Source organism: Pseudonaja textilis, chromosome 2 (genome assembly GCF_049901715.1).
Source record: "Pseudonaja textilis isolate UNSWEBS1 chromosome 2, rPseTex1.2, whole genome shotgun sequence".
NCBI classification, from domain to species: Eukaryota; Metazoa; Chordata; class Lepidosauria; order Squamata; family Elapidae; genus Pseudonaja; species Pseudonaja textilis.
Window position 1 is genome coordinate 245,733,219 of NC_141991.1, and position 25,128 is coordinate 245,758,346.

At 41.1% G+C, this 25,128-nt stretch overlaps 1 protein-coding gene across 4 annotated transcripts in view; it reads right to left on the minus strand.

The window, feature by feature from the left end:
* Positions 1-3,615: 3,615 nt before the first annotated feature.
* SMAD4 (SMAD family member 4) overlaps positions 3,616-25,128 on the minus strand; it is a 30,224-nt gene continuing 8,711 nt past the window's right edge. For 3 of the 4 annotated variants that reach the window (XM_026715012.2, XM_026715019.2, XM_087927494.1), the window contains 11 exons: positions 20,043-20,362; positions 19,634-19,808; positions 17,726-17,755; positions 15,884-16,099; positions 14,427-14,546; positions 14,205-14,318; positions 12,305-12,355; positions 11,457-11,640; positions 8,541-8,709; positions 7,422-7,560; positions 5,544-6,322 (listed from right to left, as the gene is read on the minus strand). In XM_026715012.2, the coding sequence (XP_026570797.1) occupies positions 6,111-6,322; positions 7,422-7,560; positions 8,541-8,709; positions 11,457-11,640; positions 12,305-12,355; positions 14,205-14,318; positions 14,427-14,546; positions 15,884-16,099; positions 17,726-17,755; positions 19,634-19,808; positions 20,043-20,291 (1,659 nt within the window). In that variant the 5' untranslated portion in view covers positions 20,292-20,362 and the 3' untranslated portion in view covers positions 5,544-6,110. Of the gene's footprint in view, positions 6,323-7,421; positions 7,561-8,540; positions 8,710-11,456; positions 11,641-12,304; positions 12,356-14,204; positions 14,319-14,426; positions 14,547-15,883; positions 16,100-17,725; positions 17,756-19,633; positions 19,809-20,042; positions 20,363-25,128 lie in introns of all 4 variants that reach the window. The other variant, XM_026715006.2, reaches the window with a different exon arrangement.

Genomic DNA, 25,128 nt, shown 5'->3' on the forward strand with positions numbered 1-25,128 from the left:
CTTTCTTGCCACTGTTAAGTTGTTAAATTGCAGTTGTTAAGTTAGTAACACAGTGGTTAAGTGAATCTGGCTTCCCCATTCACTTTGCTTGTCAGAACGTCGCAAAAGGATCTGGGAATACTGCTACCGTAATAAATATGAATGAGTTACTAAGCATTCAATTAATTATTGGTCACGTGCACATGAGGTCATAAGTGTGAAAAAGGGTCATAAATGGTCACCTTTTTCAATGACACTGTAACTTCAGATGGTCACTAAATGAACTGTTGTAAGTTGAGGCCTACCCGTATTTCTGCTTAATTTTACCTTTTCTGCCCACTTGTCCAAAGTCCACCAAATCACTGTAAATCATGCATGTTTCTGAGTAATTAATTAGGGCTGTGCAAAGCAGTTAAAGAACGATGTGTATGAATGTATGCCAAGAATATATATATATTTTTTGTCGAAGCTGCAACACCAGCAAAAGAACTAGCAGCTGTGACTTCATTGTTATTGATATAATTTTATTAAATGAAGTTGCTGCCCGATTCCCAGTGACACTGGACAATTTATACAACCTTAAAATGCTAACAAAAAGACAGTAAAGAGAAGAAAAGGGTAGAAATAGCAGGGTGACAAAACCAGATGGGAATGAAGGAAAACAATGTGGATAATCCAAAAGGTGGCTTCAGTGAATCCCGCCAAAGGCCTGGGTGAATTGCCTATGGAATTTCAAGGCCTATGGAAACACTGGTAGGGAAGTGGATCCTTCAAATCTCATTCCAGAAGACAGGAACACTTACAGAGAAAAGTGCATTTCCAGCAGAATGGGATAATTCATCCCGCCAACTCTCCATGGCCTGCTAACCATGAAGACAACTTTCCACAGGCCACTCGACAAGGGACAATTCACTGCAGGACAAATTAACCATTCCATTTCATGATTTCAAATAAAATTCAAAATTATTTTAATGTTTGTCGTTCACTTTTCATTTCGTCTTTCCTTTTGCATCTTTTTTTAAAAAATTATTCTACTACGCCATTTCTTTGATATTAGTGTCATTCTCGTCCCGTAGCAAGTTGGCTGTGGCGAATTGGCCATGGTGAGATGGCCGCAGAGGATTGTCACGGACCCCACTTCCAGGGTCTGGATAGACACATTCAGAAGAATCCTAACACTACGGAACTGATGTGGCAATGCGATGGAAGCCGAAAGCAATATAAGGATGCCGAATCCTTTACACCTGGTATATATTTAAACACGCAAGCTCCATCTTCCACAGCAGGAGCAGCATGAAATGGTACCATCCAAAGAACGCTTAATGGATATCCTGATTGCATAAATACTATTCTTGGGCTGCCACTAAGGCAGCATGTAAAACTCCAGCAAAAAAAAAAAACAACCATTAAGTTCAACTTGCAATGTTAAATTTGATACGGCTGTGCTTTTAACTTCTGGTTCGATTTAGAAATTACCCTTTAATGTTTGTTTTTTTAAAAACGGTTCAACTTGGTGATATATGTTTGCCTAGCTGTGACAGGTTAGTGTCAGCCTACAGCTGAGAGGCCATAATTCAGATGGACAAATGCCCAAGTTCACAGTTCATTAATGTTCTCTGATCGGTCAAATGGATTATTGCCGAATTAAAGCAGAGGATGAATCAGGCATATTTTATGAGATGTTTTCACCCAAAGATAGAACGGTGAGGACATCTAGTGGCTGCCGCCCTAAAGTTGTGAGGGTTTTCAAAAGCTTAGTGAGAATTCAAACTTTTTTGTTTTTAAGTTTAATTTTATTTCATTGGGCTTACAGGATGCTCCAATCACAAACATACATCCCAACATCCCTTGAATTGGATTCCAAATAATACATAAGAAACAAAGCAATATTGTGCAACTTATCTATCGAAGGATGAGCCATTCTCTGCCTCAAGAACACACACACAAAAACCCTAAACCCTTCCGCTACTAGAAGGGACAAAACCACAGCATTCTAGTCCTCGTGACCCAATGAAATAACTATCTTTTGTTGGACTTCTTAAAAACTAGGATGGAGGGGAAGGTCCCACATCTGAAAAAATAATAATAACTTCTCTGGTTTGAGGCAGTCCCAGACATCCAATGAGGGGGCTTGATGAACAGAAGTGATTTTGTTCTAGGACAAGGGGTGTCAAACTCGATTTCATTGAGGGATGCATCAGCATTGTGTATGACCTCGGGGGAGGAGGGGTGTGGCCAGGGGTGTGTGTGTGTGTGTGGCCAGCTCAACATCACTCATTTCAGGTGCACCTGTAGTGCCCAGGTGGGGCTGCAGCCCTCTGCCAGCAAAAATGGAGCTCGGGAGAGCCAGCATCGCGGACTGGTCCTTCACTATTTCCAGGGCGGCCTCATGGACCAGACTTAAGCAACCCATGGGCTGGATCTGGCCCGCGAGCCTTGAATTTGACACCCCTGTTTAGGAGAACAGAAGGGTACAGACTAGGCTCTGTTCAGAAACACTACAAGTTTGGCTCCTTGTGCACAAAAAGCTACAAGGATGCAGTGCATTTATCAAGATATAGATGACATTATTTTAAAACAAGTTTCATCTTCAAACAGAGCCACCAACCCAAGAACACCCAACAGAGAGAGAGAGAGGAGAGGGGTTTTCATCAAGATTCTCAAGATGGCTTGACCAAGTGCAATATGCCTTGAACGCCTTCTACAAAATAGGCCAAAAATGCAGTGTCATTTCCTTAATGTATAACCTAAGAATAGGTAATTGTTCGAACTTAACCTATTTTGGGAAACTTTAAAGCAAGGCAGTGATGCAAAAAAGGTTGAGCTAGTTTCTTCTGCATGTTCTCAGGACTGTACCACCATATTACATTACAAAATGAGAGATTTTTCCAATTGTCCAATTTTCAGCAATGCGGATAGTCCTTGACTTATGACTGTAATGAAGCCAGCTGTAAGTCATGAGGCTTATGGGTCACTCATTTGACTGACCTTATTTTACAACCTTTTTTGCAGTGGTCATTCTTGATTTATAAAGCCAACGCTTAGGCTGTTAAACAGACCAATGGTTTGCTGTGGGCTACTTTTGCTGAAAACCAGAAACAAATGGCAGGTTTTGGGGGAAAACGTCATAAAATGCAGCATGTGACTGCAGGACACTGTGAACTCTGTAAATGTGGGCTGGCTGTTAAAGTGTCTGACACGCAGTCATGTGACTAAGGGAGAGAGCAGCCATCGGAACCGAGTCGTAAATGCCTTGGGGAGATCTGACACAACTTCAACCAGTCGCTAAGTGACTCATCGTAACTCAAGGACTACCTGTAATTGTCAAAGGAGCTCCCAAAACTCCGAAGACTTGGCCCCAGGAGCTCTACTCTTTTTGTAGAGGATACACCAGGAGTGTCCAGCCTTGGCAATTTTTAGACTCGGCTGGCTGGGGAATTCTGGGAGTTAAAGTCCACAGATCTTACAGCTGCCAAGTTGGACTCCCCTGGCATACACTATTTTCCAAAGCAATTAATTCTGAGTCCTTCTTAAGCAGGGAATTTTGAATAAAAGAAGAAATTGTTTAAAATACAAACGCTCAAAGTTGCAAACCCAAAACACCCCCCCGGAATGCTAAGTAACTGAAAACACTACTAGCAAGAAAGAATTTAATATCAACGTTGTACCCTCTGCCCATACAACCAAGTGTTGCAATGGAGGAGGGGAAAAAAAAGACTATTCACACCTTGCAACCTCTATAACCTCTGATGCAGACACTCCTGTTCCACCATCAGGAAAAACCACATCTAAGTTTCAAGTAGGGCTTGGAACTTGGAATGATGTGAGTTCTGGAAAGGCTGCAGAGCAGATCGAGCACCACGTTCAGTGGGGTGATTCCTATCTAGTGTGAATTCTGAAGGTTTATCTGGGATTGTCTAATCATTCTGCACTCTCTCCTTGAAAAAAGCACTGATATGTTAAGACAAAAGGCTTCCCTAAGCAAAGCCATACTTCATGCTATGTGCAGTCGGGGCTGGGGGACTACAGCACTTTAGACATTATGAATGCAAGGTATGCTGCATTAACTTCCATTAGGGCTGCCTCCTAATTAAACACACCTTTTATTGATTAATTGTATGAGTTTTAATTGACTGTTCAATCACAACTGCATACATTTGCATATGAATGACAGCTCTGAAGAAAACTACTCTCTGGTTCTTGAATAACAAATGTCTTTATGCCACAGCTGGGGCTCTTTCAATATGGAAGCTGTCAAAATTTCCCATGTCTTTTTTTAACATGAAAAAGAATTGGCCCTCTTTTGGTTCCTTACCTGATTAAATGTTGCAATTTACAACAAGGTTCTGAATTGTTCCAAGTTTCTCAAAAAGGTAAAGCAAGACAGAGTCAGGTGAGTGAAGGAGAGCCATACAGCAGGTAGGAGAGTCCAAGATCAATAATCAGGTAAGGCAGGTGATTATGACTCTTCTTTCGGATCATATCTAATATCCTGCCCCCCCCACCTCTTGGCTGGGAGAAAGCCACACTACATGGTGTTCTCTTGGGGCTACTGATAAGTCCTCGATTTACGACCAGTTTGGGATCAGAATAATCGAGGTGGCGACTGAGTCACACCTAATTTTACAAACTTTTTGCCATGGTTGTTAAAGAAAATACCGCGGTCGATATGTGAATCGTGTGTGCGCGTGAAGTGAATCTTGCTTTCCCCGCTGGCTTTGCCTGAAGCCGACTGAGAGGGCCTCAAATGTCAATCACAGGACTCCTGGACATTGCAATTGTCATAAATATCAGCCAGTGGCCAAGTGTCCAAATATTGACCTTAGGGATGCTGCAAAATCTGAGGGCTCAGTCGTTTATTCCAGTACTGTTGTAACTTCAAATGGTCGCTAAACGGAAGGCTGTACGTCGAGGGCTACTTAAGAGAAGACGATATGGCAGAAATGTGCAGCATCCGTAAATCCAACATCCAAAAACAGACGCTGCAAGAAACACTCACTATGGTTTGTTTCAATTCCCAAAGGCAAACCGATTCCGAGCTCTGGATTCAAAAGGTGGCACACAGCTGAAATACATCACTTTTTTTATCAGTGCGGAGAGTTTTCTAACAGTTTTATTAACTAGAGAAGCATAATGCATCTGTCATACAGCCATTACATTTGCAACTTCTACTTGAAATTCTCTATACAAAGTCAATGCAAATAGATAAGATCGTTGATGAGATAAACAGCTTAAAATAACCGAGAAGTATAAAAACAAGTTTGCCAGCTTGCCCTGAGTAGAAATTTTGAAAAATATAAAATCTGGATTTTCAGCGGTTACAACCATAAACATGATTTTAAGAAGTCTGAGATGGCATGCCAAGTTCAGTAAGCAGATTCACGCTATCCCAATTAATTGCTCAAGTGTATTTAAGAAGTTCTGTGCTGGTAAAAGTTAAAATCAGTTGGGAATGTAGAATAAATGCAGATGTTTCGCTACTGAATTTAGCAGAAATTTTATTGGTTTGCTTCACGTTGCATTTAAAATGGATACCAGCTCTGAAGCCCATCCCAGTTTTAGTGCATTTTTAAAATAATAGGCAATACATAAAAATTTTACATAAAAAACTCCTGATGAGACATGCCCCAGTGCCCAGGACAGCAGAGCATCTGAATCCTCCCTTTAGAATAATCAACATGATTTTGCTTATTTGGGCTGGACTCATGCAAGGACAAGTTGGGTGACTGCATAAGTGAGGGACACCGCCCCCCACCTTCCAGGCTCCCTGAAATGCATAGGATCGTTCAGCGTGAGCTCCCTGCTAATTCTGAGAAGAAGCTCGCGTGAATCAATGAGATGTCCAAGAAAAAGACGCAGCAGTGACGCCCGCCCGATCACCATTTACAAAATTTCTGGCTGGTGACAGCTTTCCACAAGTAGCCCACTGAAGGTCTGAAGGTGTGAACTATCTGGAGTTACAAGTTCAGCTTCTTTCTGCTGAGAGCAAGGTGGCAAAGACATTTTCTCTTTAAAACCTGGTTAAGAGATTAAGCAGAATGGAAGTAAAATATATCTTCCCCGTAATAAACAAAATGGTATTTTTTACAATCCACCCTCCTCGCTCCGTCGTGGCTCACAGCTGTGCGGTATCAGTCTAAGGGCTGGGGATCTGCGATCGGCATGGTGTGGAGAACTTCATCGAGCAGCTGGAGGGCGCGATGTAGATGGATTTCGATCCAGCATGGAGTCTCTTTGATGCTCTGGCGTGGGTAGTCGGGTCCCCATCCTTTCACAAAGCTCATCCTCAGGATGCACAAACGCCGAAGGTCGTCCACGCCGATTCCAGCAGCTGCCGACAAACCTAAGGCAGGGACAGGGAGGTTAAACATTCCCCCGAGCAACACCTTTTGTCAAAAGTCATGTGCTGGTATCAACCCAATTTTAGAAGGCGGCCTTTCTCCCCTCCATCCACTTTGGGTTTGCTCAGGTTGTCACTTAGAAACAGGAAGAAAACAGAGCTGATTGGCGTTTGGCAACTAATGAATTCAAATAAAGAAACAAGACCGCAACATTTTCAAGTATTTTGTTTAAAAATTATGTGTGCACACACGTACGTGTGTGTGTGTGTGTGTGTGTGTGTATGCTATATATCCCAGCATCAGAAAGAAAATGAAAGCCATTAGAATTGGGCTAGCGATACATTTAAATAAATAAAATCTTGAAATGTTCAAGCATCTTGTTAGGAAAAAAAAAATGTGAGCTACGTATCCCAGTAAAAGGTGGGCTGATTAAATATTAGCACGGGGTCTGACTTGACAAAAGAAGTTTATGATTGAAGGTCTGAGGTTGCTTTGCAAATCATGGTTTGGCTAATCGTAATTATAATTGAGTGAAGTTATACAGTAACCCTACAGTTAGGACTGTAATGGAGCCTACCCGTTACAACCGTTAAGTTGTGACAGTTGTAAAGCGGCGTCAGCCAATTTTACAACCATTTCTGTTGTGGTGAAATAAACCACTTTTACAAAAAAATGGTTATGTGACCACAGGATGCTGGAAATAGCCCTGAATGGGGTGCAGTTTGTGCAGTCTTGGGACCATGCACAAGGTGCTAGATGTGGGGGGCACAACCGTTAGAACTCTGGGTCACAAGCAGCCCCCAAGTAAACTCCAAACAGCCACTAAGCAACTGGTTCCAAGTCGAGAACTATCTGCACCTAGTTTGTTACACCTAAAGATAAGTGTGTGCTGAGCAAACGGAGAAAAAAACACAGATGAGCAGTTTTAAATCCTAACTTACGCATATACTTGGAAACTAAAATGTGGTTTGTATTTTAAGCTACCAGAAATGCATCATTCTTGACTTTGGGAATGCATGACGCACTTCTCTCAATTTTCCTTTTTCCACTGAAAGCAGTTCCAAATATATGGAGGGATGAAAGATTTCACGGAGCACTTACTGATCGCTGGAGCAATCCCTCCGACAGATCCCGGCCCAGGGATGTTTCCTGCCACGGCGGCAGCTTGAGCAGCGGCTGCGGCTTGCGCCGTGGCAGCCTGCTGTTGCATTTGGCGGTGACACTGGCGTAAGTCGAATACCTTAAAAAAAGAAGCAGCGTTATGGTAGAGAGGAAGCCACCTCGAAGAGCCCAACCAAACTGGGGGGGGAAAGCAGCCCCAATACCTTAAAGGGTTTATCAGGGGGCAACCGCAGAACCCAGTACATGGGCTGCTGATCTCAGAGCTTAAATTAAACAATACTGATAAGTATATCTTTTGCTTTCGTGCTTTCTAGTCCCTTTTAAGACTGAAGTGTCTTTTTAGATTCATGAATTCTGGATATTCTGAGAAGGAACACAATGATTATGAATCAATCAGGAGCCATTCCAAAACCAACTGGGTGGGGGCAATCTGTTTGGAGTGGCAGCTATTTCTATGCTTCTGCTACCTGTCAAGCCAAGACTTGCAGCCGATGGAGGAACAGCTAGGAACATCTCCACCTGTTTATGCTGCTAAGAGTGAGATGCAAACCTGAGTGAATTGACCCAGAGCAAATGGAAGTAAAGGCAGTCCTCGGCTTACGACCAAAATTGAGCCCAAAATTTCTGTTGCTAAGTGAAACATTTGTTATGTGAATTTTGAGCCATGTTATGACCTTTCTTGCCAGGGTTGTTAAGTGGATCGCTGCAGTTGTTACATTAGTAACATGGTTGTAAAGTGAATCTAGCTCCCCCATGGACTTTGCTTGCCAGAAGGGTCCTTGGGCTATTTTAGCTGAAGAATGGCTTTAAGGTCACCTTCCATTCCCTACATCCGTTCTTCTACCCCACTTGCAAGCTGCAATATTTGGCACCTGAAGAATTCAGATTTATGCGATTATGAAGAACGTTTAGCCCAACTACAACTACATAGCGTGGGACCATAAGCTGCAGACTTGTAACTTCAGGTTAAAAAAGCAACATGGAGAAGAACAAAACTTTGTGAAGAATTAGGGATTAGCACTGCCAGTCCAGAACTGGACGAGTAAAATTATTCCTGTTATTACAACTTCAAAATGCAGTATTATTTTGTTAACAAACCTTGATATAGGCACTAGGATAAATTTTGTGAACCGCATCGCCCGGGGCCCGTCCTGCTTCTCGGTCTAAGTAGTAACTCTGAACGAACACCGCGTGATCACTGAGGCACCGAACCCAGACATCGCCTTCCCCTTTACACTCTAATTGTACACCTTTACCTATGTGCAACCTGATAGGAGAGAGAAAAAAAAACACAAAGACGCCAAGATTTAATAAAATGGGAAAAACTGAACCATCGACAAATCAGCTTTATTTGGTTTCAACTTCAGTTGCTCTTAAACATTTGTGCAAACACTCTGAAGACTGAGTCATAAGAAGCAAGGCCGGCCTTTCTCCTAAATACAACAAGATGGCGTAGATATATCTAGTGATACCCCATTGAAATCAAGGCTTGAGTTTATGCAATGAGTTCAAAATCTGAGTGCCTCTTATAGCTACCCCTTGGTTGAGAATATTGACAGTTGCGGTGCAATGCAGGGGTGTCAAACTTGATTTCATTGAGGGCTGCATCAGGGTTGTGCTTGACCTTGGGGAGGGAAGGGCTGGGAGGGGCGTGGCCAGCTCGATGTCACTCCTGTCGGGGGCACCTGTGGCAGCCGTAGACCTCTGTCAGCAAAAATGGGCTCCCAAGCTCAGTTTTCAGCTGCAATGGCCTTCTGAAACCCTCTGCCAGCAGAAACGGAGCTAGGGACGGCCGCATGCAGCCACCCTAAGCTCCGTTTTTGCTGGCAGAGGCACTGTGGACTGGTCCTTTACTGTTTCCAGGGTGGCCCCACAGGCCAGATCTAAGCACCCCATGGGCTGGATCCCCATGGGCTGGAGTTTGACGCCCCTGGTCCAATGGATCTGCCACACGTCAATTTGGTCAGTTTGGATCTGCCACAAGTCAGTTTAGAAAAACAGATTAACATTTTAAAAAAACCAAACAAACGTATATTTGCACTTCCAAGGAGTTGTGACCCAAAGTCCTGCTGGCAAGGCGGCTCAACTCTATGACATTCTAACCAAGGAGTAAGCAAATACTCAAGAGACCTTGAACAGCCTCACCTCTCAAGTGATTTCTTAAGAGCACCCAGAGACTGAAGATAAGAGTGAGGCCACTTCAGCAGCGAGAGAAGTGGTGGAAATGTGTTTTGAGTTGTATTTTTTTTTTTTTTAAGGAATGACTTTCGAGACTGAGTGAACTCAAAACACATTCAACTACAGGAAGCCAATTGCTAGTTTATGTTCAGGGCAAGAGGCCAGGATCAAAAAAAGATGAATCAGAAACTTACTACCAAGTGTATCTTTACCGATGGACTTAGATAAAACATCCATAGGCCTCAGCCTGGCCTCTCTGTTCTGCATTTCAAGATTGACTGCTATGTACAGGCACCAATTCCTTTGAAAGGACCTACAGGTAGTCCCCGACTTACAACAGTTCGCTTAAGTGACTGTTTGAAGTTACAACAGCACGGGAAAAAGTGACTTATGACCATTTTTCACCACTGTAGCATCCCCACGATCACGTGATTAAAATTCAGATACTTGGCAACTGACTCATATTTATGACGGTGACAGTGTCCCGGGATGACGTGATCGATCCCCTTTTGCGACCTTCTGGCAAGTCAATGGGGAAGCCAGATTCACTTAACAACCAGGTTACTAACTTATCAGCTGCAATGATTCACTTAACAAGGGTGGCAAAACAGACTTGCACTGGGACAAAACTTGCTTAACAACTATCTTGCTTAGTATTGGAAATTTTGGGGGCCATTGTGGCTGTAAGTCAAGGACTATCTGTATGTCTGATTTACTTCTAGCAATGTATCACACTTGCAACAGACAACTCGTACATGCAAGCGATCAGCTGGATGGTGAAGAGACCAAGGCTAACCATGCCTGAGCCAGGCAAGTCTCAGTAGAAAAACAGGACAATAATTTATTTTATAACAAGATTATGTAATGAAAGCCTTTCCACTTATTGTGATTTTCATAAACCTGTTTGAGTCACAGTTGAACATCATAAGTACTCACTTAACAGAGTCAAGATATATCAAATGCATCCAACAGGATTTTAAATAAACAGCGAAATCAAGTTCTGTGGAATTATTAAATTATTGCAGAGAAAGGAGCACAATGGAAAGAATGCTGATTAAAGAGAAAAACAAATCCATTTCCTCCATCGCTGTTCTGGCATGTCACCAGAATTCAACATTTGTGCAATTCGTTAATTAAAAGCACCACTTCAGGCTCTCTAACCGCTGGAAATTTTAATTACACAAAAAGGGATCTCTCCGAATAGATATAACTCAACATGTAACATATGATACCCAGGCACTGATTCATATCCCTATAACTTATGATGTGATGGCTGTAGAATACAAATTAGAAGTGTCTGTGTGAATCTTACTCCATTTCTTAATCTAATTACTTCCTTGGCATGTTTCCTAGCACTCGGATCTGTGATTCTGAAGCGCCAGATATCAATCTCTCTGTTCTTTAAGAAGTAGGGGAGAGGTTTTGCTGGGAGGTTCCCTTACACAAGTGTCTTAAGCAGACCTTGCCCTACTGGCCAGCCTGCACCACCGCTGACCTTTGCCATCTTCTTCCTCCCACTGCGGGCAAGGCATTGTGAAGGGCCAGGCTGGGCACAGCTCAGGAGGAGGAGGAGGAAAATGCCAATGGAAAAGAGGGAGGGGCAGAATGAAAGGGCAGCAGCGTGGAGCGGGGCACTACAATGGCAGTAACTTCCTGGCCTGGTTGTAAGTATCATTCATTTGGCACTGTCGTTAACTTTGAAACACTTAACTAGTTGTCATTAAGCAAGGACTATCTGTACACCTAAACAGGACACGCTTTCAAAGCTTAACCCACAAGCACCCCAAAACAAAGGACAAATCAAGTGGCTTCCTTTTCCAGACCCACAAAACCTACCTGGCTCTCTCAATGGCTTCTGTTCTATGTACATTGGAAAGCTGACCGAGGCAAAAGCGATCCCCGCCGGAAGGGTCCACATATCCATCCACAGTAACAACTGGGCAGCTTGAAGGGACTTTGAATGTCTCCCCCACTTGAACGTCCATCTCAAAATAGGCAATTGAACACCAGTATTCTGGAGCTGAAGGGGGAGGAGAGGCGGGGGGGGAGGGGTGGGGGGAGAAGTGAGGCTTCATTTAAAAAAAGATCAGCGCTTACAAGAACTGGAAGCGTTAATGAGCGCAGAAAAAAATGCTTTCTAGACCAGATCTGTGTCACAGGTTTGAAGAGTCTCCTGATTGCTTTTTAAAAAAATATCTCCATCAATCACGATGGTTTTTTAAAGAGCCATGCTGCTGAACACGGATGGAAGGTCCTGGATGGGGGTGGATTTGGGGTGGCGATGCAGGAGTGTGCAAGTGAAGGAGCATGCAAGGGGGGAGGAGTGCAAAGTGTAGGAAATGGCCTGTTTGCCCTTTGCTCCTAAAGTGCATGCCCTTGGAACACCTCTCTCCCACAGCAGTTTGGCTTTTTTTTTAGCGCTCCATTGGAACTTTTTTTGTTAAAGGCCCTTGGGCTGCACCCGTGGGGGAAGGGGTGCAACCGAGACAAGAAACACGTCAGGAAACCACAGATCGTGATTGGCTAGCGGACCAGAGGATCCCCACTCCTTAATATGTGAGTATTATACAGGTGGGTTGATAAAATGGGCACAATGGGTTTTAAAGAGGGCACAAGGTACCCGTTTAATTCTGTAATGTGGAATAAGCATTTAACTGAATGTTCATTAAATGAAATGCACCTACCAGGATGATTTGATATCGGAGGTTGGAATGCAAGTTCATTATGAACCGGCCCTTTAAAAAAAAAACAATTAAAAAGTCATACTTTTTACCCACACTGTCCCTTGCAGGTTTTCCCCTCTCTAAAAGACTATTTCCTTTCCAAATCTAATAAATGTAAATAACAGAACTGGATATAAAACAGAGAATATGTTTTGTTTTAAAAGCCAAACTTACACACAATTGTTCACGAGTTGCACCCAAAAATAGACTGGGGCTCCCTACAACCAAAACCTGAAACCCTTTGGTTGTCCTGACTTGACATTAAACAAATCTAGAACAAGGGTGTCTTTCTGGACTTCAAGCAAGGCTGGCTCGGGAATTCTGGGAGTTGAAGTCCACCGCCCTGATCCAGAGGGTCTCTTGGAGCAAGCAGGGAAACGCTGGGGAACCCTTCCCACTCTTCTCCATGACTGGTGTGCTGGTTTATCTACATTCTCACCACCTCTCTTTGGTGACTTCCAGGTGCTATTTAGCTCCTGCCCAATTCCCTGGCTTCAAGTGGCTGCCTGACCCTCATCCTAACCTTCTCAGGATTCCTTTACCTACCACCTGTTAGTCACTGATATCCATTATCTCAACCCCATCATCTTCCCTGTAGCTTTCTTTTCCTATTTTCGCCTAGTTATTTTCAAGCTCTTTTTAAGCTCCGCACACCTAATGTGTCCATCACCCCATTTTTATACCACCTTTTTTTCCTCTTAGTAACTGATAGTGTCTTTGGATTTTTCCAGCTGTCTGCCCAAAAACATTTCATCCAAAATGTTCTGGTATACATTTGGACCAAACTTCCCTGATTTCTGGCCTGGATTGAGAAAGGAAACTAACTCTCTTGGGCATAGAACATTTTCAGATTCATAGCAAACCAGCAACATAGGAGAAACTAGGATGAGGTCTGTGTGTTTATATCTATAGTACGTATTTTAGAAATAAGCTCAAAAATATTTACAGACCAGGACGGTTCAACTTTTACAACAGTTCATTTAGTGACCGTTTGAAGTTATAATGGCACTGAAAAAAGTGACATGATCGTTTTTCACACTAGTTACTGTTGTAGCATCCCCATGGGCACATGATTTACATTCGGATGCTTGGCAACTAACTCACATTTATGACGGTTGTAGTGTCCCAGGGTCCCTTTTGCGAACTTCTGACAAGCAAAGTCAATGGGGAAATCAGATTCACTTAACAACCATGTTACTAACATAACTGCAGATTCACTTAACAAACATGGCAAGTGGAACACAACTCACTTTACAAATGGCTCACTTAGCAACATAAATTTGGGGCTCAACTGTGGTTGTAAGCTGAAGACTACCTGTATCCTAATCAAAACATTAGGCCATTTTATAAAAGTTCTGTTAAAAACTCTTTATATAGGTTCTACATATTCCCAAGCAGAAGAATATGGGATTGAAGGGATTGAATTGTGGGAGCTGAAGAATTCTACTTGAAGAGTTTTAGAATGATACAAAAGACAGGGGCATTTTCTTCTTTTTTTTAAAAAAAGTTCACATTTATATCCCAACTGACTTTGTCTAAAAAGTTCCAAGTGCCTTTTGCCAAGTGACTCTATTTGTACCCCATGTATAAAGGGCAGTAGCTATACTTTTTTTCTTTTTTTGAGTAAGCCACAAATGGAGTAATTCACAGTTAAGTCCTAACCCAAACCACATTATGAACTCAGCATGATACAATACATTACCCAGCCACTAACTCGCCTGAGATAAGTTACAAAGCTTCGTTGATGACCAAATATTTCTTCATTTATTTTCAGTTCAGCGCTATGTCTTGCTGTCTCTCGGGAAATCATGATTTCATTACACCAATTAAGCCATGCATACAATAACACGTGCATGCTTACAGTAATGTCCAGGGTGAGGCATAGGTGGATGGTGTTGAAGGTGTCCATTTTGATGGTGGGGGATAGTAGGTGTGTAGGCTGCAGTACGGCTACCAGTCCAAGTTGTTGTACTGTCTACAAAAGACACAGAAAATATGCCTTTATTTCCCATCTCTTTTCAAGGAAAAGAATGCAAACTAAACTAAACCCTGGAATGGAATGGAATGTAAACAGTTCACTTACTGTGGTGATAAGTAGCTGGCTGAGCTGTAAAACCATTCTGCTGTGCCCCTGGCTGAGGCCCTGAAGGAATCTGTAAGAGTCCATCACTGTGGCTACCTGCCAACATACTGGTTGGTTGGCCTGGCAAAATGTAGAACAGTTCATGATTGCTTTAAAAAAATGAATGACTACTCTGTTAGAAGCCTGAGGTTTCTGCCGTTAATATGATTACAGTAATAAAACCACCAATAACACACCTTTCAACATATTAATATAGCTGCTTAATTCTAAGTAATAAATGCAAATGAGATAATATGATGCAAGGACAAAAGAACGATGCGCTCTACCAAAAAGGTAGGACAGAGGCCACCAGCACAATCCTCCTGTATTACGCACTGTAGTGCTTATTTGGCATCCAAAGTAAGACCTTGATGGCTCCCTTTCTGTTTGGTCTACTTGGGCCTGGGGCTAAAGGCATAAAAAGCAGTGCTTGGCACTGGGGTCCTTATTAAACTTGTAGAAGCCTGGAGTTATTTTCTTGATCTAAGGTGGGGTGGGGGATCAAACTCATGTCGTCATGGCAGCATCACGTGACGTATCACAACTTTTTCCTCTTCGCTAAACCGGGCATGGGCGTGGCCATCCCATGACGTCCCTGGCCTGATCTAAGGAGTCTTTCAGAATTATGCAAAGTAGGAGACACTGTAAAAACTTTTTTAAAGGATGAAAAAAATACACTATTTATCTAACTACTATCCATCTCCCTAAACACTGGTCTATTTTCTAATTTTTCTTTCTTAACGTAATGTACAGATTTCAACAGTCCTCTTTCTGGCACTGAGAACTAAACATATTTTCTAATTTGCACCCAATGAGAGATACAGTAAACATGTGTATGAATATCCATCCTCCTCTCTACCCCATGCTATGTTTTATATAATGAAGAACTATAAGCTGCCGAGACACCGCAGACAGAAACAGCACATAAATGAAATAAATAAGCAATAAATAAAAATGAATGAATGAAGAAATAAATCAGGAATACAGTTCTAACTCTGTAAAAGGAATCCACTAACAATTATTACTTTTACCATTAAGTTAGCAGTAATTTATTTATTGATTTGTTAAATTTATTAGCTGCCAATCTCACTGTGGGTGCTACTCTAGGCGGCTTACAATAATAAAAAGGAAAATGGAGAGGCGTGTAAAGTAAAATAGCAGAATAAACAATGACAAAGGAACACAACGAGAATCAGCACATCAATCTAACCAAATTATGATTATATTTAATTACATATAATTATAAATTTATATGATTGTAATTATTATATAAAATATAATTATCAAACAGGATTCCACAGTTTCTCTATTCATTTAGCAATCCATTTAGATTAATGGCCTGATTAACCACAGCCGGTTTCTAAAACGAAGTGGGATGGACAACATGCATTTTCAAATGCTGGTCATCATTATCTTACTTGTGGAAGGAACAGGAATGTTGGGGAAGTTGGTAGTGCTGGCAGAACTAGGCTCAGAAGGCGCTAACATAGCTGGAGTACTATAGGATTCAGTGGGTGCTCTGTTACTCGGGGGATGTTGAATCGTCTGAACTGAGTGGCCTTCAGCGGATGACAGTGACGGCTGCCCTTCAAATTCATGTACATACTCATCTTTTACTAACATGCTGGCAGGTGCTGTGATAAAAGACAAGTTTAAAAGATTAAGGAGAAAAATATACAAGCAACTGCAGTAAACACATGGAAGGAAGAAAAGCCATTTTCACTTGAAGCCACAGATACAGAAGGGTTACTGTAAGTGACAAAAGAAGCAGAGATAGGAACAAATGAATTTGGGAGAGCTTTCTAATAAAAAGAGCAGGCTGATCCCAACAAGTGAGTGAAATAATCATACACCTGAGATATTCAGAAAAAAATGAAGAATGCTGTCAGGATACACAATTAAACCTAAGAAGCTTAAAAGTTCCAAGTGATAATGATATCCTTTTTGAAAGAAAAAAAAATCATTATTACTTTTTTATGAATATTAAAGTCCACTGAAATGAACCAAAACAATCCTCCTCTCATCCATGCTCTTGGGTTTATGTCAAGAATCTCTAGCATCTCCCTGGAATTCTTGGACATTTAAATTATTCTGGACCCTACAGATTATATTTGACAACTATTTATTTACAACTAACTTTATCTTGCCCAATGTATAGAAAAACAATAATATGTAAATCGGAACAAGGTCAAAAAGATAATCACAAAAAAACAAAGAATACTTATCCCCACCCAAGAGAGATGCCCACGATATCAAAATGATAGAAAGAAGTCCCACGGTTTCTGTAAGAACTGCGGACAATTAGCCAATCATTGGCAAGACGACAAAAGCAACCTGTGAAGGGCACAGAACTGCTGCCCTATTGTTGCTACAGATACATGTTGAAATTCAACACTCGATGAGCAGGAATGGACTTTCTCCTCTTCCTCCCCCATTCCCCCAAGGAGATTTTGAGGGTGCATGGGAGAAACTGAAAGCTCTTATATATCAGCAGAAATCGATTCCATTAGCAGTCATAGCCAACTGACTCTTAGGCATATAAACCTAGAGCCAGCATCCTTCCCACACAAACCTATTATGAAAAAAAGAAAGCCATTTAGCATAGAGGGGACTTTTTTCAATGTAATCAATGGGAATGGATTTAATTCTGGTCTGAGGACAAAATAAAACCCAGTTGGGATTTTATCCCAGTTTGGAAATATAATAAAACCAAAATCAATGTCTGTATGTACAAGAAACTGCACGTAGAAAGCAGCTAAGATCAATTAACTAGCCAAGTAAATCACAGTAGGATGGATCAGACTTATTCAATGGATTTATTCCAGGTTTAAGTGTATATAACCCAATGCATTAGTGGACACCTAGAAATTAGAAATTTATGAGTTCAGATACATGCAATATCTCATTTACATTGCTAAACTACTTCTTTTAGTTCTTGAAAAGGAGTCTTTTTATTAACTGTTCATCAGGTGGCAATGTTTTTCACATAAAATGAGTAACTATTTAAAGGTCTCCCACAATAATTGGCATTTTTCTTTATTCCTTTAAGAACACAAACAAGAATAACAATAGTAACACCACATTTTCTCTTTCTCTGCATTCATATAATGACAGAACATTTCCTTGTGACTCATATAATTGCATAATACAGAATTCACTATTCTTTCTAATGCAGAAAAGTAGTTTTCCCAATGTTTATGTAGGTTTAAATTTAAGATTCCATGTTGTTTATAATACATAAACGTTTATGTATAGCTTACCAGAACTTTGCAGAGTCAATCCGGAAAGATCTTTAAAGAGGAGAATATAAACAATAATTAGACCAGTTTTAAATACCAGTAAATAAACATTTTTATCATGCAAACAATAAATGAATAGAAATATGTAGATGTGTGTGAAAGGACAGGCTGCCTGCAAAATGACTAGCACCTGGACTCTTGGTACCCTGTCTCTTTAAGACCTCTCCCTAGCCAATGAGCTGAGTTGAGAGGCAGCTGGGTATGTTGGAGTTGTGGTATTGGAGTGAGTGTGAAGGTGGTTTGTGTTTATTTGTGAAACTAAAACCGCCCGAAGCAGCTTAAAGCAGTAGAAGAGTTACTGTTCTCCAGAAATAGGGCTTGCAAAGGAAAGTGGTAGAAGAATGGGAGTTGCAGTAGAATCTGGGAAAAGAGGTATAGTAAATAGTGAGTCCTTTGGGTGTGCTAAGCTTCCTATAGGCCAGGTTTGGGAGGGGGCGGTTCTATTGGCTTTCTAGGGTTCTGGAGCACACTAACCTGTATTTATGTAAAAGGATCTGTGACAATACAATTTTTGTAAAGCCCCGAAGTCCTGGTTGTTTCGTGGAGTGTTTCAGTGAGGAGATTAGGTGATCTCTGTTGCTACTGATTGTGTGTGTTTTTTGTGACTAAGGTTACTGCATTATCTGTGTGGGTGTTCTATGCTTTATTTCTTGTTTTGATCCCTATATGCCACCTAGTCACTATTTTGAGACAGGTGGCCATTTAAATAAATATGCCTATAAAGTACTATTAAATTATGTTCTTAAATTCTGTACTTGACAAATGTTTATATCAAACTGGAAGCTGTCTTTCTATCCTATCATTTCTGGAATATAATTCCATAATAATATTTAAGAAATGCAATATTTCTTTCTTGTTCAATCACAATACCTTTTTTAAAACAACAAGCTTTCAGAGATGGACCAATTAATTCTTCCTTTCCATAAAGGCAAAGATTTATTGACAGACTTTTTTCTAATCCATCTTTAAAGAATGATTAAAGATCCATCCACCACATTCAAAATAATGTCCATGAGACAAAACAGTTTTCAAGAGTCTTCCACAAAGTACCATGAAATCTGTGAGCAAAATCTGAGTTAATTGTAATTCTACCTTGAACTGAGCTCATTCCTGAAACTATATGGGCCAGTATGTGGCTTTCTTAGTATTAACACTGAACTATTTTGCCACAGTTTTTTTTTCCAGAATGTGTTTTGATTTCTCAAATCAAGGGTTTCTTCAATCTAAGTATTCTTCAGGTCCAATCTTGTTTCTAGTTTTTCCAATATCAACAAGGCTATTTAGCCTAAAGGCTGCAAAACACGGCTCAATTGTCACAAAACCTGCCTTGACCACTAACACAGTAGGATGCAACATTAAAACCCACAACTATGAAACAAAAAGTCTCTTGAATGCTGCAAGGCAAAGATAAGGCAGGGTAAGCAAGAATTCAAAATCACTGGAGGATCCAAGGCCAGAAGGAAATCAAGTGTCCCTGTCTATATGGAGCTTTGGGAAAATATTTCTTCCAGAAGAAATAGAGAAAATTGCCTAATTCCTCCTAATTTGCTGGCAGGAAAGAATCTGGAATATTTTACTGACAGAGATGCTGTTCTCTCCCTCATATCTCTAAGGAGTTTTAAGTTGAAAGGAAAACAAATAAACAAAAGCTGCTGGAATGATTAACATTGCACTTAAACATTGCAACCTTGTTTCCCCGTTGTCAGTGTTCCTGGTACATCTTCCCTACAACCGAAGAGAATAGGGGGAAAAAATACAATGATGAAAAGTCCCTTGGCCAACCTCGGGAATCTTTTCTAGCAGTCTGAAAATCTATTGCCTTCTTAAATTTACATTCAACAATTCATGTGGATTTATGAACAAACTTACCAATGCCAGGTGACACAACACGCTCATAATGATATGGATTCACGCAGACACTGTCACATTTCAAGTCAAATGCATACTGGCAATATTTGACATGTTTGAGTTCATTTTTGTGAAGATCAGGCCACCTCCACAACCGTGCATAAATTACATGCGGAAAGCCCTTTCGACCAGCCACCTAAAAAGATTGAAAATCATGGAAAAAATTCACTGGAAAATCAAACCAAAATCACCTAATAAATGAAGGAAATATTTTATACTCTACTGAACGCTACAGAAAAAAAAAAAGAAACATCTGTAAGCGCCATTTCCACAGGGTTATAGGCATGCATGACGATTTCCCATTCCTCTACACCTCTTTGCCACTATGTAAAATAAAGAACATAATGGCACCAGATATGCTTCTACTAACCTGAAGCCTTCCATCCAGTGTTCTCTGAATTGTAACACATTTGCTAGGATGAGCTCCATTTGTGGTTATGGCTGTAATCAAGGAATCCAGTTCATCTTTTTTCTCCTTGAGTTTTTTAACTAAGCTTTCAATAGCCCTCTTTGCAAATGTTTCACTCTCCCCTCCTTGTCGATGGCACATCAAACTGTGAACAATGCTCAGGCAAGCATCATTACTGGTTGGCGTGTTGGTAATAGACATACTGTCCATTGGTACAGTCCTCCCGTCAAGACCAAAGCTCTCTGCCAACCAGTGGGCCAGAGACTACGTCTAGGGGAAGCCTAAAAGAAAAGAAATGACCAAATATTACAAGAGCAGCCACTAGAGGTTTTCTGTTGGTCCCAGGGCCATATTTCTCTCTGTTACCACAGTAATATTTAAATTGATTAAAATGAATTGGATAGAGAAGTAGTCTAACTCAAACATACTTCTTTCCCACAAACATCAAGGTTGGAGGGTTGTGGGTTTTTTTTTTTAAATCAAATATGCCGTGTTTCCCTTTCCAATTTTCTCAAAGAGCATAGATTGGAATTGAATCTTGCTAACCTTGCAGCTCCAATACAGGCAGTCTTCAACTTATGAACACAATGGAGCCCAAAATTTATGTTGTTAAGTGAGAAATTTGTTAAATGAGGTTTGCCCCATTTTACAACTTTACTAGCCACATTTGTTAAGTGAATGACTGAAGTTGCTAAATTAGTAATACTGTTAAGTGAATCTGGCTTCCCTATCGTCAGGAGGTTGCAAAAGAGGATCAAATCACCCCAGGAGACTGGAACTGTCATAAATATGAACCAGTTAGTTGTCAAGCATCCAAATGTAAATCTCGTGACCATAGGGAGGTTGCATTGGTCACAATTGTGAAAAATGGTCATGTCACTTTTTTCAGTGCTGTTGTAACTTCAAACAGTCACTAAATAAACTGGTGTAAGTCAGGGATTACTCTAAATTGCATCTCTGAGCACAGACTTGAAAGCAAATTATGTTTTACCCATTTGTCTATAGTAAGAGAAAGGGTAAACTCCCATTTGCTTCCATAAAGGTGTAAACCCTTCCCCCCTTCCCAAATTCAACCAGCCAGATCAGGACTGACGGATGATTCTTGGTCATGGCATCAACCTCTTCACCTAGAACTGAGTTCTCCAAACTGTGAGAGGTGCCTCCTTTGGGGTTAAAAGGGGGGGGGGGGGGACAAACTGGGTCCAAGAGAAGCTTGAAGAGTATTTTAGGTGTATATTGCTACAATAAATCTGCCTTTCCCAAAGTTTCATTGCATTGTTTTTATTGTTCATTTTGGAGTTCGGCATTTTAGGGCAAGTGTGTATAGGCAGTCCTTGACTTACAACAGTTCATTTAGTGACCATCTGAAGTTATAACGGCACTTTAAAAAGTGATTTATGAACATTTTTCACACTTACGACCTGTGTAGCATTCCCCACGCCCCATAGTCACGTGATTTACATTTACATGCTTAACAGCTGACACATACTTATGGCGGTTGCAGTGTCCCGCAGTCATATGATCCCTTTTTGCGACCTTCTGACAAACCAAGTCAGTGGGGAAACCAGACTCACTTAACAAATGTGGCAAGAAAAGTTGTAAAATGGGCAAAACTTACCTGTCATCAGAAATTTTGGGCTTAATTGTGGTCATAAATTGAGGACTACTTGTACAACAAGATTACAGTAAAGGGAGGTGGGATGGCAAAACAGTTAGGAAACCTAGAAACAAATGCAACGCTTAGGAACATGTGGGAGGACAAGATAGACAAGTCCAGGTTTGCGTAGGGAAGACAACAAGGATTATTTATCACTTTAAAATCCGAAGACCAAAATGGGGAGGGGGAGAGGAGAAAATTTGTCTGGACCTGCCCAACAGGTTCTTCTCAGTTCCACTTATTGTTTAAAAAAAAAAAGTTTCTTAAAAGGAAGCAGACGTGAGACATCAAAGGGGAAGGGAGATCTCCTGGAAAAAAGAACATCTGGGAAAGGGAGAAAGATTAGTAGAAAAGTATAAGCAAAATGGAGATTGTAAACAGCCATATGGTGAGTTAAGTTTCCAGAAGAAGTAGAGGGCTAAGCAAAACGTAGGAGGAACAGTGGTAGGACTGAAGGTGAACTTCTCTGGGGCCAGAAGTGAAGGAGGGTGCGTGACTTAAGAGTCAAGAAAATAGTCATTGGGCAGAAAATGATGACTGTTTGATGTGTGGAGGCTCCAGGTGGACAGGGCATCTGGGAATAACACAGCTAATGCAAGAGAAGATGACATATTCTGAACCAGAAATCTCTAGGGCAGTGGTGGCTAACCTTTTTGGGCTCCTGCGCCAAAAATTTGTCCATGCGCTTGCACGCACGCGCTTGCATGCCAGCACCCAGAAGGCAATGCATCCCCCATGCCCCGCCGCCCCCTTACCTGCACTGTGCCTCACAGCTGATTTTCGGCCGGCTTAAGGCCTTTTTCAGCCTCCCAAAGGCTTGAGGAAGGCATCTGCAAGCTTTGTAGGCCGAAGGCTAGCCCCGTTTCGTCATTTTCTGTTTTTCTGAAAATACCAGAAGTGACAAAACGGGGCTAGTTTTCGGCCTACAAAGCTTGCTGAAGCCTGCAGAAGCTTTCCTCAAGCCTTTGGGAGGCCAAAAAAGGCCTCAAACGGGCCAAAAATCAGCTGTGAGGTGCACACATGCGCAGTGAGGTAAGTTTGCCAGCAGCTTGCGTGCCGGCACAAATGGCTCTGCATGCCACCTGTGGCACGAGTGCCATAAGTTTGCCATCATGGCTCTAGGCCCAGGGAGTCCACAGGAGCTAACAGGAAGTGCTCTTAAAAGTTTTGAACCAAAGTTGCAATTTATAAAAGCAATAATTAGTCAGGATCACCTGGCTGGAGAAGCAAAATTTATCAGACATAATGTAATAGATTATTCTATTTTCAAGAGTGTGGTTTTGCTCTATGGATCCTGGTATTTGGAAATTGTTCTCTCCTTCAAAGAATCTGTCTCTGGCTTTTATTTTGGAAATGTATTGGCCAACTCAATTCTTGCTTATTTGATACAATCTTAATCTACGTAAGTCCAGATCCCATTTACAAGATCTGGGTCCAATCTCCACACAACTCTATGGGAGACTATTGAGATGTTGCTTGGTTTTTTTAAAAATCAATATTGAAAGCTTTATTGCATCCCACTGCAATTGTTGGAGCATTTGGCTGGCAAGCTAAAATAAAGATTTACATTTTTCTTATCTGCAGTTACATTCATTATTAAATGTAACACGGAGGTTTCTGTGTTCATCATCTCAAAAGAAGATAAGGTTTCTGTTCTCTGGTTTGATACCTCAAAGCTACTACTGTAGAACCAGAAAGCGTGGCTTCAGTTTGCTTTTCACTATTGTTACTACCATTATTATATGCAGTTTATAACTAAGTTGGACATGCTGTGAGAGTCCTATCACTCTTCCAAATCAGTATTAAGAAGGCTGGTCGGTGTTTCCATTCTCCAGAAAGGTGATGACAGCAGAAGTACAAACTCAACTGTCTTGTCTTTCTTTTCTTCCTTCCAGGTTTTTTTTTCTCGTTTTTTTGTTCCCTCTCGCTCCCTCTCTCCTTCCCCCTCGACATATAGGGACTTTTTCCCTCTTTGTTAAACCGGGTGTGGGCATGGCCGGTGGTGTAGTTAGAAGAGACAGGGACATCCAGCAAAGTTGCACCTCTCTTTAGGTTATTCACTTTATGTGCCTCACTTCTCCTCAAGAACAGCCTTCCTGGAAGTACCACAAGATAGTTGCTACCATCCTCATCCTATTTATATGCTGCCTTCCAAAAATACAACAATCCAGTCCTCCATGACAAAATAAAGCACTCCAGAGACAGAATAAAAATGGAACTGAGGGTTCTGAACAATTTAGCTGAATCCCACAATCGTACAACAGAAATTCAGCAACATACCACAGGTAGTCCTCAAATTACGGAAGTTTACTTAGTGACCACTCAAATTACAACAGCACTGAAAAGTGACTTATGAAACATTTTTCTCACTTATAACCATTACAGCACCCTCATGGTCATGTGATTTACATTCGGATGCTTGACAACTGGTTCATATTTATGACAGTTGGAGGGTCCCAGGATCATGTGATCTTCTTTTGCAACGTTCTGACCAGCAAAGTCAAGGGGGAATCCAGATTCACTTAACAACCGTGTTACTAATTTAACATCAGCAGTGATTCACTTAACAAATGTGGCAAGAAAAGTCGTTAAATGGGACAAAACTCACTTAACAAATTTCTCCCTTAGCGACATAAATTCTGGGATCAACTGTGATCGTAAGTCAAGGACTACCTGTACTAACTCTAGACCAGCCAAAATGCTGGAAAGATAAAATGTATTTACCAATTGGTTTACCAGTCAACCAAGCGAAGAACATTTTATCATACATGAACATATCTTGGACCTCAGAGCACTGCTGTGCTAAAATAACAAATAAAACTGTGGAATTGGACTGCAGTCTTTTATCTACTGTTCACCTGAATAATTAAGAGCACAGCTGCTCTAGAAAAAAAATTCTATTGCTCTGAAATGTCTCCTGTCTTTCCACAACCACCAAAGCCGTACTCTGATGATGATCCTTTGCTCTCTTTAGCAAGGGAGAGTACACATTTTTAGGTACCAAAGCTCTGGGAGCGGGTGCAAATGAACTGTTCCTCTGAATTTATACAAGCATACATAACACAAAGTCAAGTGCATTAAATTTACTTTAAGGGACTTCTTAAAATTTAAACCTTGAAAAAACATATCTGAGAAAAGAAGCAGGTCATATATTTTCCACTAATAATGAGTACCGTAGAAAGCAGCAATTGAATGATAGATGCAACAGTAGGCAAGCAAGGAAAGGCAGGTATCAAACTAAGATAAAACTGGAAACACAGGGTTAAATTATGAAATCTGACTTTAAATTCCAAACAAACAAACAAGGCAAAAATCTGTTTCCAAGCATGCAGTGAAAGTAGCACCTCTCTGCAATACTTGAAAATAGCCACACCTTTTTTTGGCATCATG